The 14,869-nt window shown below is 37.5% G+C and overlaps 1 protein-coding gene across 1 annotated transcript in view; it reads right to left on the bottom strand.

The window, feature by feature from the left end:
- LOC129240242 (breast cancer anti-estrogen resistance protein 1) overlaps window positions 1–12,296 on the bottom strand; it is a 114,210-nt gene extending 101,914 nt beyond the window's left edge. The window contains exon 1 of the mRNA XM_054875913.1: window positions 11,976–12,296. Within this exon, the coding sequence (XP_054731888.1) occupies window positions 11,976–12,281 (306 nt within the window). The 5' untranslated portion in view covers window positions 12,282–12,296. The remainder of the gene's footprint in view (window positions 1–11,975) is intronic.
- Between the last annotated feature and the right edge of the window lie 2,573 nt (window positions 12,297–14,869).

Below are 14,869 nucleotides of genomic sequence, written 5' to 3'. Positions count from 1 at the left end.
AATTCAAATCCATTTTTAATAATGTAAAAAAATTAAAAAAAACGTACAGAGGAAGATTTACTCAAGACGGCGTAACTTTTACAAAATAAAAATAAATTTAAATAAATAAAATATGACAACCTAACAACAACAAAAAAAAACAGAACTGAAATCAATTGGCTTAGAGCGTCACCTGAAGGTGGTTTTGGAACGGTTTGCATAATGTAATATATTAAAATGGATACATAAGTGAATAGATGCAGGTAAAATTAATCACACTATTTTACCTGTATTATAATATTATATATATATATGTATCATGATATAAAAGTGGATGAAACAACTGAACACTTATGTATTATATATATTGTGAATCAAACTATTATAAATTTGATTCAGAAATTATGATGGTCATGGATTAATTAATGAATGTTTTTTATTATGCTTTTTCAAACAAAATTAATTTTTTTCCCGTAATACAAGAAATTTAAATGTTTCCAATTCATGAATAAAAAAAAATTATGATATTTGAAATACACAAATATAGGATCGCTTAATATACAGGTAAAATGGGATATTTTTCACATTTAATTTTACTACATCTATTCACATATATCATGTAAAAAGTTTCAACATAAGCTATCCATTTATATATGTTACAACTTTTTTCTATGACAATATGACAATATACTATACTAAAACAAGGTATGACTAAATTTTGCTCTCCGTATTTGTATAACGTCGAATAACGTCGAAATTTTGACGTATGGGCGATCCTAGTTTATATAATTCAGTGCCATTACTCTTAATATCGCTCTTTTGTTCGAGCAAGTAAGAAATAATTTTTAGTAAGTCTTTAAGTCTTTGATTAAATAAATTAAATTAAATTAAGCGGAATGTATGTTAATTCTTTATACTATGTATGTATGTATGTGTTCCGTCCACCAACTCAACTAACCACTTTACCGACAACTGATACTTGCACTTGGTAAATTATGGAAGTAAGTGCAAGAACAGCAATTTTTTAACCATTAATACGACTGTTATCGCACATGCATATGTCTGTATGCAATTGGGTCATAAATTGGCGTAAACAAGATTTCAATGTCTTCACTTTACTAGTTCTGTGCGTTGCTCTAAGTCCGGTTATGTGTCCAATTCCGGTGCGCAATCGTTGGGGGTACCCTGTAAGTGGCGCCATGGCGCGTCGAACATTGCCGTAATTTTCACGGTGGCAAAAAATTTCTGCATTTACAAGTTGTGTTGCATTTTCTATAACTTTTTTCGCAGCGCTCAGCAAGTAGCCAAGAAAAAGGTGGGGTATTCGCGTAATTTGCATTGCGAGTGAATTAGCTGTACTTCAAAGCAAGTACTTGTACGTATATTTCTGTTGTACATGGGATGTATAACAATGCTTACATATTTACGTTTTTTCATTTCACCTTGGCTTACGCCAAACTTCAGTTTTCGATTGAGTTTGCATGAGTGTATGTGAAGATACTCAGGTGCGAATGCATTTGCAAATGGGAAGATATTATAAAAGCCTTGACTTATGAACGATAATTCAAATAGCAGAATATTTCCGCATAGTTATCACCTCTATCGCTGGCCACACAGCCTTTATTGCTCACTTGGCTGGTCAATTACTAAATTGCCGTATGCAGCTGAGAGTACTCAGTGGAGCCCAGAACGCAGCTGAGCGCAGTCACCGCCGCTACCTATTGTCAATTGACGGGCTGTCATTGTGAAGACGTAGATGGCTATTTTTATTCCTGCTGCAGTCATTGATGTTTGTGAAGATTTACAGTTTACAGAAAAAAAAAAACAAATCATTGCATTTATAATTTTTTGTGTGTGTTTCAAGTGGCCTATGGTTATTGAGTTAAAGTGTGAAGGCATGCACATTCACTGGAATAACAAATAAAATTCCTTCGTTTTCCTGGTGTAACAACAAAGGCACGAAAGCGAATATGTTAAGTGCAGGCAGTGACTAAAAAATGTAAATAAAAAAGTCCAACGAATCCCACTGTGGACCTGAACTGCAATTTTCGGCACAAATTGGAAAAATAAAGATCGGAGCTTGTTAGTTGGTGGATTTGAATTTGCAGTCGGAACAAAGAAAATAAATTAATTCGTACTGACAGTAAGTGAGTTAGCAGTACCACAAAAATTAATGCTTAATTTTTTTTGTGAGTTTTGCAACAAATAAGTTCTCTGAGAACACAAAGATCTAATAAAGGCATATATCGTGAAGGGGATTATATATATATATAATTGGCGCGTACACCCTTTTTGGGTGTTTGACCGAGCTCCTCCTCCTATTTGTGGTGTGCGTCTTGATGTTGTTTCACAAATGGAGGGACCTACAGTTTCAAGCCGACTCCGAACGGCAGATATTTTTATGAGGAGCTTTTTCATGGCAGAAATACACTCGGAGGTTTGCCATTGCCTGCCGAGGGGTGACCGCTATTAGAAAAATGTTTTTCTTAATTTTGGTGTTTCACCGAGATTCGAACCTACGTTCTCTCTGTGAATTCCGAATGGAAGTAACGCACCAACCATTCGGCTACGGCGGCCGCCCGTGAAGGGGATTACGTGACGTAAATATTATTCTCCGCATAAATGCGATGTGCCCATTCTTTTGACATCTCAGCTTTCTCGTTTTAAGATATGAGCGGGGTGAATAAAATCCCTGAAAATCCCTGTACTCGTATAAATAATGATAAGATGGATCCACCACAATAAATTCGTTACTAAAGTCATAATCCCGAAAAATAGGCGAACCGTGCATGAACTTCTTTGGGAGTGGCCAGCTTTGCCGTTTTTCAACGCAGACAACGACAAATTGAATTGGCTTGAAGTTACTAACTAATCTTGGCGGTAGGAAGCTCTAGGAAAAGAGTAACAAAGTGGAATTTCGCCAAATAATTGCGTTCTGAGCTAGCTCAATCGACAATACAAACATTCCTCTACAATATTTAGTAATAAAAATGAACTTTTTAATATTTCCAAAAACTTACTATGTAAACCCGATGAAAAATATTATTAAAAATATTGCATTCCTCCATATATGCATTACAGAAGAGTTTCCATATATCACTGATGTTCCTCAGGCAAGCGCACTATATTGGGCTTATGCATTTTTGATACACATTTTCATGAAGAATTATGTCTACAAACCAGAAAAGAGGCGTCTATTTTATTAAGTTTTTACTTACATTCGGTAGCACAGAAAACACAGGGTAGTACGAAAAAGGTAAGATTATTTTATATTCTCGGCTTTCGGGACAGACATTTTGTATAGGTAACGTCGTTTTTAATTACGGATTGGGAGTGGAGCTCGAAAAAGCAGGTATATGTGAACCTATTACAAGACTCGAAAAATTAATGTTTGGGTATTGTTAATTTGAAGTTTGAGGTAGCCAGCAAATCCGTTTATTTTCTCAACTGCTGGACAAAAAAAGTTTTCTAGTTCCGAAGAAAAATAAATGTGACAAAAATTACAATTATTCGAAAATTATCCAAAACATTCCAACTTAGACTACTGTACATTGTTTGTGTTTAACATTTTCAGCCTCTACTCTACGCCTGCTTTGAGAGTGCAATAAATACTGAAGCGTATTTACATTCTGCATTTTCACTATCATTAAATTTCAATGACATTTTCTGTATTTCATCCAGACATTCATGCGTACATACACACATAATGAAGTAATTAAGGTATTCATGGGTAGATAAACACTTTTGACAGCTTTACATATTCTTATGTATGTATGTGTGTAAGCACTTTTTATTGTATTTGTGTATGAATGCTTGCATTGACGTATTTCGAGAATATTTAATTCGTTTATGGATTGCCAGAAAAATTCTCATTCATTTCACTTTTTGTGTGTTTACGGAGATACCAAATTGTATCATGTAATTATAATTTACAACATTTACACACTCGTTTCGAAGAATAGCGTACATAAAAGGTGGCGCAAAATTAATCATCCAATTTTGTTTTTGCATAACTTACTAAATAAAAAAATGATTTTTAGTGATGGAAAGCTTTAGTTTTACCTTTCGTGCTCCATCGCATCCAAATCTTCCAATAGGGTGATTAATTTTGTGCCACCTCGTATACATACTTTTTAGTACACATCAGCACTAAATCATAGATGAAATCACTCTTTCCTTGACTATATTCAAATGAGAAAAGCGAAGTGTCTGTTCAATAGGCAAACGGAAGCTCATGACAACGAAATGGCAAAAAAATAAAAACATTAAAATCAAATAAATAGTGTGTAACTTTAAACAAACTCTATAATAAAATAGATTCTATAATAAAAAAAATGTTTCGGGCCCTAAACGCGAAATTACCGTAAGCGCCAAGCAGCAAGCCGTTTTTTTTTGTTTCCTTAGCCCCGTTAAATAAAAGTTATAAACTCATACTTATTTTCATTAAATTTAATTACTATCCATCGCATTGATCCCAGTCTTAAAAAGCTGAAGGAGGTATCGATCAGATATTCACAACACGAGAAGTCTTGGAAAAGACCCATGAAAGGCGAATCGACACACTCCACCCTTTTACCGGTATTAAAGCTGCATTCGGCAGTAGGAAAAGGAGTTACCTATATGCCACGACGTCTGAATTTGGTATCCCCTCAAAACTAATACGGCTATGCAAAATGAAGCTGCTCAATACCAGCAGCACGGTTAAAATTGAGGAGGACCTATCTGAGGCGTTTGCTAACAAACGAGGTTTCAGACAGGGTGACTCACTTCTTGTGGCTTATTGTGATTTCTTTAGCCTGATGCTGGAAGGGCATTTAAACAAAAAGAGGTATGGAACAGCTCATTTTAATTGCATCGCATATATATGTATATATACATATATGAATTTCTGTTATAGACAAGAATCATGCCTGAGCGTCCGTCCTAGAGCACGCTTGTGTTAAATTCATGAACAAAGTAAGACTATGTTCAAACAAACTAATTAGCTGAGGCAATTAAGCTTAAAATTGCGTTGTTTTTTTGTAACATCGTAAACGTTTAAGGAATGCGGTTGGAGTGACAGTACTTGCCCGGTTATAAATTCGGTTCGTTTAGGTAACGTAGAACCGACTGCCGCAATTTCAAAAAGCCAAGAACTCTCAGACTGCGCTTCTTTTATTTTATGATCCTCTACTTCTGTATTATTATATTTATCTTCTACTCGCCAACCCTCATCACCGCCTTACCCAACCCGCATTCGCTTACCCTTCACGTCTGAATTCATGACCTTATAATGTTTGATTTCAGTGGTGAAAATTTAGTGATCACTGCCGGCCGTAGTGCAGATATATATGATATTAGGATACTTGAATGTATTTGTATATATACATACATACATACATATACAGGTAGAATGCTCACCGAAATATCTATAAGTTATTTCTGAATCAAAGTGCTTAGTTTCCCTTAAACTTTTTGAGATATTATAATTTCATATTCTACCCCCAGTCACCAGCTTTGGATTGGCTCCCAAATTGATTGTAATAAACAAAATTATAAATGCACCATTCAAGTTAGCGCAATTTGAGAACAACTCTACTGAGTTAAGTACGAAAACAGTGTTAAAAGTCGGAGCATCTAATAGATTATTCGAATGTTGTTGCTAAAATTTGACGTTCGACAACCTTAGTTCGACAGCAACAAATAAAGCAACCTCAAGTTCAACATCGATTTTAGCCATTCAGCGTGAAATTATTTTAGCCAATAAAAAACATAAAATCACTGTAATCACATCAGCATTCGTGTAATGTTTGCACAAGGTGTTGCATGAGGCGGGTATTTGGCTGCACGCTATGGGACACAAAACAACCCCATTACCGGCTGGCTAGTTGGCTGACTGACTGCTTCCTGCCACATACCCGGCAGAAGAGTGCCTCGAAGCTCTCTCAAACTGCGGATTGGCTCTCTCTTCTACTTGTAAATGGTCTTCAGAGATAAATTCAGCTGGATAATTCAGCAATTGCCTTTCATAGCCAAATGCTGTCTGATGATTGCCCACGTCGCATTGACTTTTTAGTCGTTGGCTTAAAATGTCAGTGTTTGAACAATGAATTCCACCCCAAGAGTGCTTCAAATGCGGCAAACAAGTGCAAGGTTCCAGCAGCAGCTGCTTAAAGCTTAGGGATAACAAGCGAACAATGAAATTTTCACAACAGTGTCAGGGTCGAAAACAATGAGTGAAGTCGTGGGGGTCAAGCAGGAGTGCACATGTATGTGTGTATGTATGTAAATACGGGTGTATTTATTTGTACAGAAGCTGAGCGTTGTAGCCATAAAAGGACAATGAATGGATCTAACAAAGTGGATATGGATGGTTTTATGGATGTGGGATATGATAGTAAAGTATAGTGTGTAAGTGCGGAGATACATAGATGTGCAAATACAGGGCCCGCCATATATCGTTATGGATTTGAACTAGGTATTATTTGAAGAATGGTAACACTTAGTTGTCATCTGATTTGACAGAAAATTAGTTTTATTCTTCCGAATGAACGAGAATGGTTGTGTATACGCTCAAAGAACGCTGGGAAATATTGCGACATCACTTTGACAATCATGGTAGTGTTGCAGAATGTGTACGAAAATTACGTACGGCAATGCGAAGAAGAAAAGCACCTAATGAAGCGTATGTGCGATGAAGCTCATTTCCATCTCGGCGGGTATGTTAACAAGCAAAATTGCCGCATTTGGGGCTCAGAAAACCCGCACGCACTCGAAGAAAAGCCGATGCATTCACAACGAGTCGCTGTTTGGTGCGGATTTTGGTCGAGAGGCATCATTGGTCCATTTTTCTTCGAAAATGAGCGAGGAGTAGCCGTAACCGTCAATGGAGATCGTTACCGGGCCATGTTGAACGAATTTTTGCTCCGAGAAATTGAAGAGGAGGATATTGGTGGCATTTGGTTCCAACAAGATGGCGCTACTTGCCACACAGCGAATGCTACGCTCAATCTTTTGCGCATTGTCTTCGAAGATCGCATTATCAGCCGAAATTCTGATATCGTTTGGCCGCCTCGGAGCTGCGATTTGACGCCGTTGGATTATTATCTTTGGGGTGCCGTCAAAGACCAGTGTTATGCCAACAAACCAGCAACAATTGATGCACTGAAGACCAACATACGCGATGTCATAGCTGAAATACAGCCGCATACAATCGAAAATGTGTTGAAAAATTGGACCGATCGTATGGGATGGTGCATGGCTAGCCGAGGCAGCCATATGAATGAAGTTGTGTTCCATCATTCACCGGAAAGATTGTACTTCAAAATAAAAAAACAGTTTGGAAAAATATTGAGTAGTTTTTTTATAGCATTTTTAATTCCGTAAAGTTATAAGGCGGACCCTTTATATGTACACATACATACATACGTACGATGAGCTAGCAGAAAGGTGCCGATTTTAATACCTATATTTTTTACCAGGTCATGCGAGAAAATTACTTTCAACTTCTGTCTGTTTGTTGGACAAATTAAAAACATCCAGCTAAGCACGACAAGTAATGTCAAGTTTGAAAAGCAAAGAGCCTTCACGCATACATTCAAAATGTGTTCAAGAATACAGGAGGTCGCTCTCGCTTATTCAACAACACAACACTTTACTGGGTCCCCGACCACTTTGGAGTGGAGGGAAATGAAAGAGCGGATGAGTTTGCAAGTAAAGGCTCTGAGCTTGACCTTCAACGAATGGATGAGGGCGTAAATATTTCTCTAAACGTACTGAGCGCTACGATTGACTTGAGCGTAATCGCAGAAATCAATAGAAGATGGTCTGTGGCTACATACTGACAGCAGCGTCTCCAAATCGCTGTAACCAAAACTGAATCATAAGAGGGCAAAACTTCTGTCTTGTTTCAACAGATCAATACCAGCGTCCTCACAGTTGTTATAACGGGTCACTGCACTATTGACACCCTACCCAGAGCATTCTATTAAGGTTTGTCAGTAGAATGGCATCACAATGGACCTTAGGCCACCGGGCGTCTTGTCCTAGGCAAGCAACCTTGCTAATCTTACCTTCCTATCCTCTACTCTTACAAAAGAGCACTAATCGGAACTGTGGCTACTTTTTAGGTATGTGTTTTTTACTGGAGTCATAAAATAAAAGTTTCTCGTTGTAAAGGAAGGTGTAAACCTTTAATTACAGCATACCTACATATGTATATGTGTAGCCAAGTTATAATGCTTTCTTTACATTTTTATAATCCTACATGCGAACAATGCGACACAGGGCCTCTTGGTGTGAGAAACTTTGCTAATTGAAAAACTTATCATCATTGCATATTTTTGATTTTTCCTTTTTTCTCTTTCTTTGCATACATACAAACATATATAAATGTACGTAAACGACATGCGAGTACCATCAGGTGAACTTCCGCATTTGAATATATGTATTTATGGTACATACATACAAATCCACATTAAAGTCCATTTCTAACGTCACTAACTCAACCAATAAAATTCCACATCGGAATATCCAGATACTTCACGCCCAAACAGCGTGCCTTACCCCATTCATACTCGCGCACACTGCGCAGCAACAACGGAAGTGAGGCAAATTCGCTTTTTTATGACGCCAACAAATTTATTACGCGTCACAGAGCATTAATGAATGAACTGAATGGATGCATATCAGCCGGCAATGGCGAGGATATGGTACTAATACATACGTACATATGCATTTATGTATGTGTCTCCTCTGCGTCGTCAGCATCATGAATAGAAACATACCATACGTACGTATTTGCGAAAATTCAGGCATCTCCTACAATACGAGTACACGCATACATGCGCACGCACCATGCAGAGAATTACGCTAGCACTGAAGCGGTGAGTTTTTAACGACGCAATGTAAGAGCATAAATAATCCAATCACAAATAATTTGGGAGAGTTGTGTTGTCGCACACTTGTTTTGTCTCTTTGTTGAAAGGACTTACAATTTTATGCTGACTCGGAACGACAGATGTTTTTTATGACGAACTTGGCAGAAATTTTTTTTACAAATCTTGGAGCCTTGAGTTATGTATATGATTTTTTGTAGAATACGCTATATTTGACGTCGCTGCTTGAACCAAAGATTGTTCGAGACTCTCCAAATTTCTGTGAGGTCTTCGACAGACTATGTTCTCCAATTCTGACCACGAACTGTAGCCTAATGGACTCAGATCTGGATTTCCAGACGGCCAATCTTCTACGGCTATGAACTCCGGGATTATTGTTTTTAGCCACTGCTGGGTGGTTTTTACTTTATGGGCTGCAGCGGAATATAGCTGGAAGATCCAACGCTCTCCATTGAAGAAAGTACTGCTCAACAGCTTCACCACGCTTTCTAAGACATCCGCATGTCTTCTAAGACAAAGTGTACCAGACACTTTTGCCCCGATCTTAACCTCTTTTTCACAGAAATTTAGAGAAGTAACGCCTTTACAAGACACTACCCACCAAACCATTCCGGTTGCTGGATCGTGGCCACGTTGAGCCCTTGGAACAACATTTTTTGTGTCCTTAGAAGCTTTAGCATAAATTTTGTCGTTTTGTTTATTAAAAACTTCTTCAACAGTGAACATTTTCTCATCTGTGAAAAAAATATTTTCATGATCGCATACCACCGAAGATGCTGCTTGCATCTGTCGAGTCTAATTTTCTTCAAGTGCGTTGTCAAAAGATTATAAGTTGTTCATGTGGAGATCATCTCTAATAAGTTTTGACATGGATCTGGTCGATACATTCATTTCCCTGGGCATGATTTTCTGCTTTCTAAGGGAATTTCTGCAAATTCTTTCTCGAACGGCTTTTATGGCTGCACTGGTTGGAACCAGGCCAGGATGACCACTTCTTTTTCTGTCTGTCACTTAGACGTTTGCGAAAAACGATTGATCGTGCGGAAAACAAACATTCTCAAAATATTAAGTTTTTTCAGCAATTCGTAAATCTCACTTGCATTTTTGCCATACTTCTGTAATCCAATAACTAGTGACAATGCATACGAACAAAAGCAAAAAAAACGGAACTTTTTTCTGCGAAGAATTTATGGCAAGACTAAGTACTTTTATAAAATACCCACAAAAAAATATAAATCCAAAAAATAGTTAAAACGTCGTCGCGTTTCTATTATTTTGAACACAAGTATGCGCCCGCATGTAATGCACGCATATTTCTCCACGCATATCTATTTCCGTCTATTTACATACCTACAATCATAAATATGTTCATGACGTCGCAAGTGCTTGTATTTGTGTTCGCAATACGCCAATACGCCCAAGACCTACCGCCACCGATATCATAATTTTTGTTGCAATTGCCCATAAAACGTTAAGACAAAGCAGTGAAATCCATGTTGAAGGGTACCATAGGCTACGTCGAGCTGCAGCGATACTGCTTTCACCCAACTGGCGAAATTTTTGCAGTTAAATTAAAGAGAATTTAACATATACTCGTATAATTTCGAATTGCATAAACTGAGTCCAACATGGCGTCCAAGTTCAAAATCCGAAGAAAATCCGAGATTCCTTTTTTAGTTATGGGTGTATTAGCCTCCTCATCAGATGAAAATTTGATGAAACTGTCTAAATTGCATAACTTCATACGTATGCATGTATGTGTGTATCTCGCATCATAGCGCTTATTGAAAATGGTACTGTAGTCCACAGAACCAATACTTTGTATATGCCTTAACCCTCCGTTGGACACCCGGATCTGGCCAGACTTTTTCTACTTTGAAAGTGAATTCAACATACATATGTACAGGGTTGGCCATATTAAACTGACCCATTGAGTAACCCTATAACTTTTTACTGTAATTTGAAATCTAAGGTTTACGTCAACAAGCCAAAGACACTAGGCGCACTTAAGGCCAATATCCGACGGGAAATAGCCGCCATATCGGCCGAGACGCTGGCCAAAACTATGGAAAACGCCGAAAAACGGGCACATTACGCTATACGAGCTAAGGGCGACCACTTGCGCGATATCATATTCAAAAAGTGATGTAAACGAATCTCCTTGAACTAAATTAAATGTTTTTCACAATGAAACACAAAAAAATGTTTCTTTTTCCATATTTTTTTAATAATCACCATGGGTCAGTTTAATATGGCCAACCCTGTATTTCCATTATAGCTCATGACTTCAGCTTCCAGCTTCCTAAACTTCCTAAAATTTAATTTTATATCGATTTATAGATATAACCTTTTTAAAAGGTTCCTCGAACAGGACGAATAAAGACCAGACCCGGGTGCCCAACCGGAGGTTTTAAAAATATGTCCGACGGAGGGTTAATTCCTAAGAATGCAGGGCGCTAGAGTTTTATCCAGCCACCGATCGTCAGATAGCTTTTAGGTTGTTTTTGTTTTTGATAGCAGAGACTTGGCGAGAGATAATTATTTTGCACTCAGGATTTTTGACAAAATTCCACAGAAACAGACTCGTATGACAAATCTGCTTAATGAAAGCTTCGTTTAAATATATGGGCAATTGATAATAGAAGTAGTTAAGCCGAACAAGTCGTTCGGCCTTTCGAAATCACCCCGGTTAAGGCTGACTGGGTACATATACGTACATATATCTATGCCTCTATACAATTATGTACATATGCATGTGTGTGTGTTTGTATGTATGTATGTATGTATGTACAAGATATAGCGCAGCCTTTGCAGGCAACATCATTCTGCAGACATCGTCTGAATGTCAATTTTATACCATCGCCTAATCGTTATACGTTTGATGGCGTAGGTTTGCCGGTGAGCCGGCACTTTTCGCGCCTCTTCGCAGATTAAAAAAGTATCTGCGTATTCGCACGCCTATACGTTCATACATATGCATGTAGGTATGTATGGCATATGCATGTATGCATTGATACGAGCATCACAGCATCACAGCATCACATAACGGGATGTTTCGTAAAGATACACTTTACATATGTACATACATACAGTGTTGTTGTACGGATTTGGGATACGTACCTGCGCAGTTTGTGCCCGTTGTAGTGCACCAACACCCGCGTAACTGACTCCACCACCACCTCCGCCCACTGTCACAGCAGTTTGCGCCTTGGCGCTGAGAGGCAACGAATGCATTAGCAGATGCTTTGGCAGCGCCTGAGATTGTATCTGCTGTTGAAGCGGTTGAAACGATTGATGCTGTGTTTGCGGTTGCTTCTGGTGCTGTTGTGTATTTTGCGTCGTCACTGCTGCTGCTGACTTGCCACCAGATACCGTAATTGGATTTTCTTGCATTTGCGGTTCGCGCGATTGTGTTAATGCGGACATTATTAGCTCTTTACGAACACTAAATAGCTATTTGTTGTTTTTAGTTTCCCCTATTTGTTATTTACTCGTATTTAATTATTTTTATTTTATCGCTGTTTTTGCCATATGCGTTGTATTGGATGTGTCGCCACAAATAAATAGCCCGTTCTAACGCATAATTCGCATAAATTGCACTTATCGTTGGGACGAACCTCCCCTTGCTTGATTCCTTTGCGATTTAATCTCTTTCTGAGTTATATTCACCTCACTGGATTTTTAATTAATTTTTTGTGTGATATTTACTCACATACTTTTGTTGCACGCACCAACCTCAAAAACTTTCGTTGCATTTGTCGGTTTTATCGCTTCATTGTGTCTTATTCTAGCACTTGTATGTATTTGCGTATGTAGTATTTTTTAACACTAATTATTGCATTCACCAAAAAACCGTTGATGTTTACTCGCGTCTCACGCTTGACCGTGTGGAAATAATCTAGTGATTTGGTTTCGATGTTCACTTCTTGTTTGGAAAATCATAACTAAGCAGCAAAGTGGTAAATACCCAACGCATTGGCAATGACAATGACGGTATCGGCGTCGGTAGCGACGTCTGTTTATCTACAGGAAATGTGTGTGCTCTTCTACGTACACTCGCGCTCAGAATTATCTGCGCTGCGCAGTAGAACGGCAGGCCGCAAAAAGTTCAAATAAAGCACGCGCAAGGCATACATACATATGAACATACATACATAAATATGCAGTTACGGGGGTGGTATTGGGTAGTTGGAACTCGGACTTATGCGCGATTGCACGCCTAAGCTAAACAATAATTCTAATTTCTACTTTCAGCTCACTTGGCCATTTACTTTCGCACTCTAAAAAGTTGATTCAGTTTTAGATTCCAAAGCCAAGCCATACATCTTTCGGACTTTTTGGTAAACACTTTCAAGCAGGCGGTGGAAAAGCTCAGTGAATGGCTTCTTTACCGTTGAAAATTCCAGTGGTATTGTAGATGTTTTCAATAAAGTAACGATAAAATTCAAAGTATTTTCACAACAATACCCAAAAGTAAACAACAACAAATTACTACGCAGGGTTTAGATTTTTTTGTATTTATTTGGTATTTATGTAAATAGTTAAATTTTATTTAAGTAGCTCCATACTGTCAATTTTTGCTTGTAGATTGTGACATTCTAGGGATCAAAAGCAAAAATATAATACATTGTTCGTGTTGTTTTTGCTCTACTGCCACTATCTGTTGGCACGGAGAATAAGTTGAATAAAACGTAAATTTTACACAAATAGTGGTGAACAACCAAAATTCATTGATATCGGTGATTACGGTTATCGTTATGGCTTTATGGCAAGGAGTCACTAATCGAATGCTGTGCTGCCCATAGGTTGGTTGGAGCAGCTGATTTATATGGTTATGGTTATGGCTCCGCTAATTTAATCTTTAATCAAACAAGAATCTGATACAAAAAAAAAATAAAGATATTTAAAGCGCGGAATCTACAATAAAAGCAAGATGAGACGCTCTTGCACAATTGTTCTACAGGGTTATTCAATAAGAGGTTGAAAATTTACCAGTCAATAATAAAATTTACAAGTCAGACTTTTCAATTTTTTAATAAAAAATATTCAAATTATAGAAATAAGCAACAAATATTATATCAATTACGGATTTTTTTGTTTTAATTGATAAAATAAAATATGTGTATATGTAGGAGTTTTTTAAAAGCTTGAGGACTTAAAATGATACTACAGAAATATGTATTGTTAAAATGAATTTTTTTATTATAATCTGGTAGATAATTTCGTGGAATTTATTTTTGAATATGACATCCTGTATTTGTCTGACGAGGCTACGAGTTACTTGGTCCATTCGTTCAGTCCCTTTTTTGAATATATCAAATCTAAATGAGTCCAATCAGCAAAAACGCGAAGCAAACGATGATCATTTGGCTTCAATTCTTGTACGAACTGTAATTTATAGACACGTAAGCCAAGATCCTTACGTAAAATTTTTCACGTAGTCGAAGGATAAAGGCCAAAAAGTTGAAAATGATCTTGATTCGACATTTCGACGTCTTCTTCAGCACTTTGCTCTATGAGCTTCACGAACCGATTTATTTTTTTCAAAGCGTTGTTCTGGCGTTAAACGATTCGTGATGATTTGCCAAACCTTACTGAACAAAAATAACAACACAGTTTGCCATTCTCAGCTGACAAACCATAGATATCGATATCGATAGTTCTCATGCAGCTCAAAGATATAAATAAAAAAATGGAAGAACGAGAAAAAATTTTTTGTTCCACTCTTAAAATTTTTAAAATTCTGTGAGGTTGGGACATTTCTCAAGAAAAATTAAAAGTGGTGATTGAATAGTCAATATTAGAATTTTTTTTTTCCTAAATTCAAGGAAAATCCCAATTGATTTCAATGGTAAATAAAAAATACTAAATAAACTTCTCTTCTTCATAATTGGCGCGATAACCGCTTACGCGATTTTGGCCGAGTTCAACAAAGCGCGCCAGTCGTTTCTTTTTCGTGCTAACCGTTGAAGACAAGTGCTGCTCAAAGCTCATACAGCTCATCGTTCCATCGC

Source organism: Anastrepha obliqua, chromosome 3, assembly GCF_027943255.1.
Source record: "Anastrepha obliqua isolate idAnaObli1 chromosome 3, idAnaObli1_1.0, whole genome shotgun sequence".
Taxonomy (NCBI): domain Eukaryota; kingdom Metazoa; phylum Arthropoda; class Insecta; order Diptera; family Tephritidae; genus Anastrepha; species Anastrepha obliqua.
The sequence above is the reverse complement of the archived record's forward strand: the minus strand, read 5'-3'. Positions and strand labels throughout refer to the sequence as shown.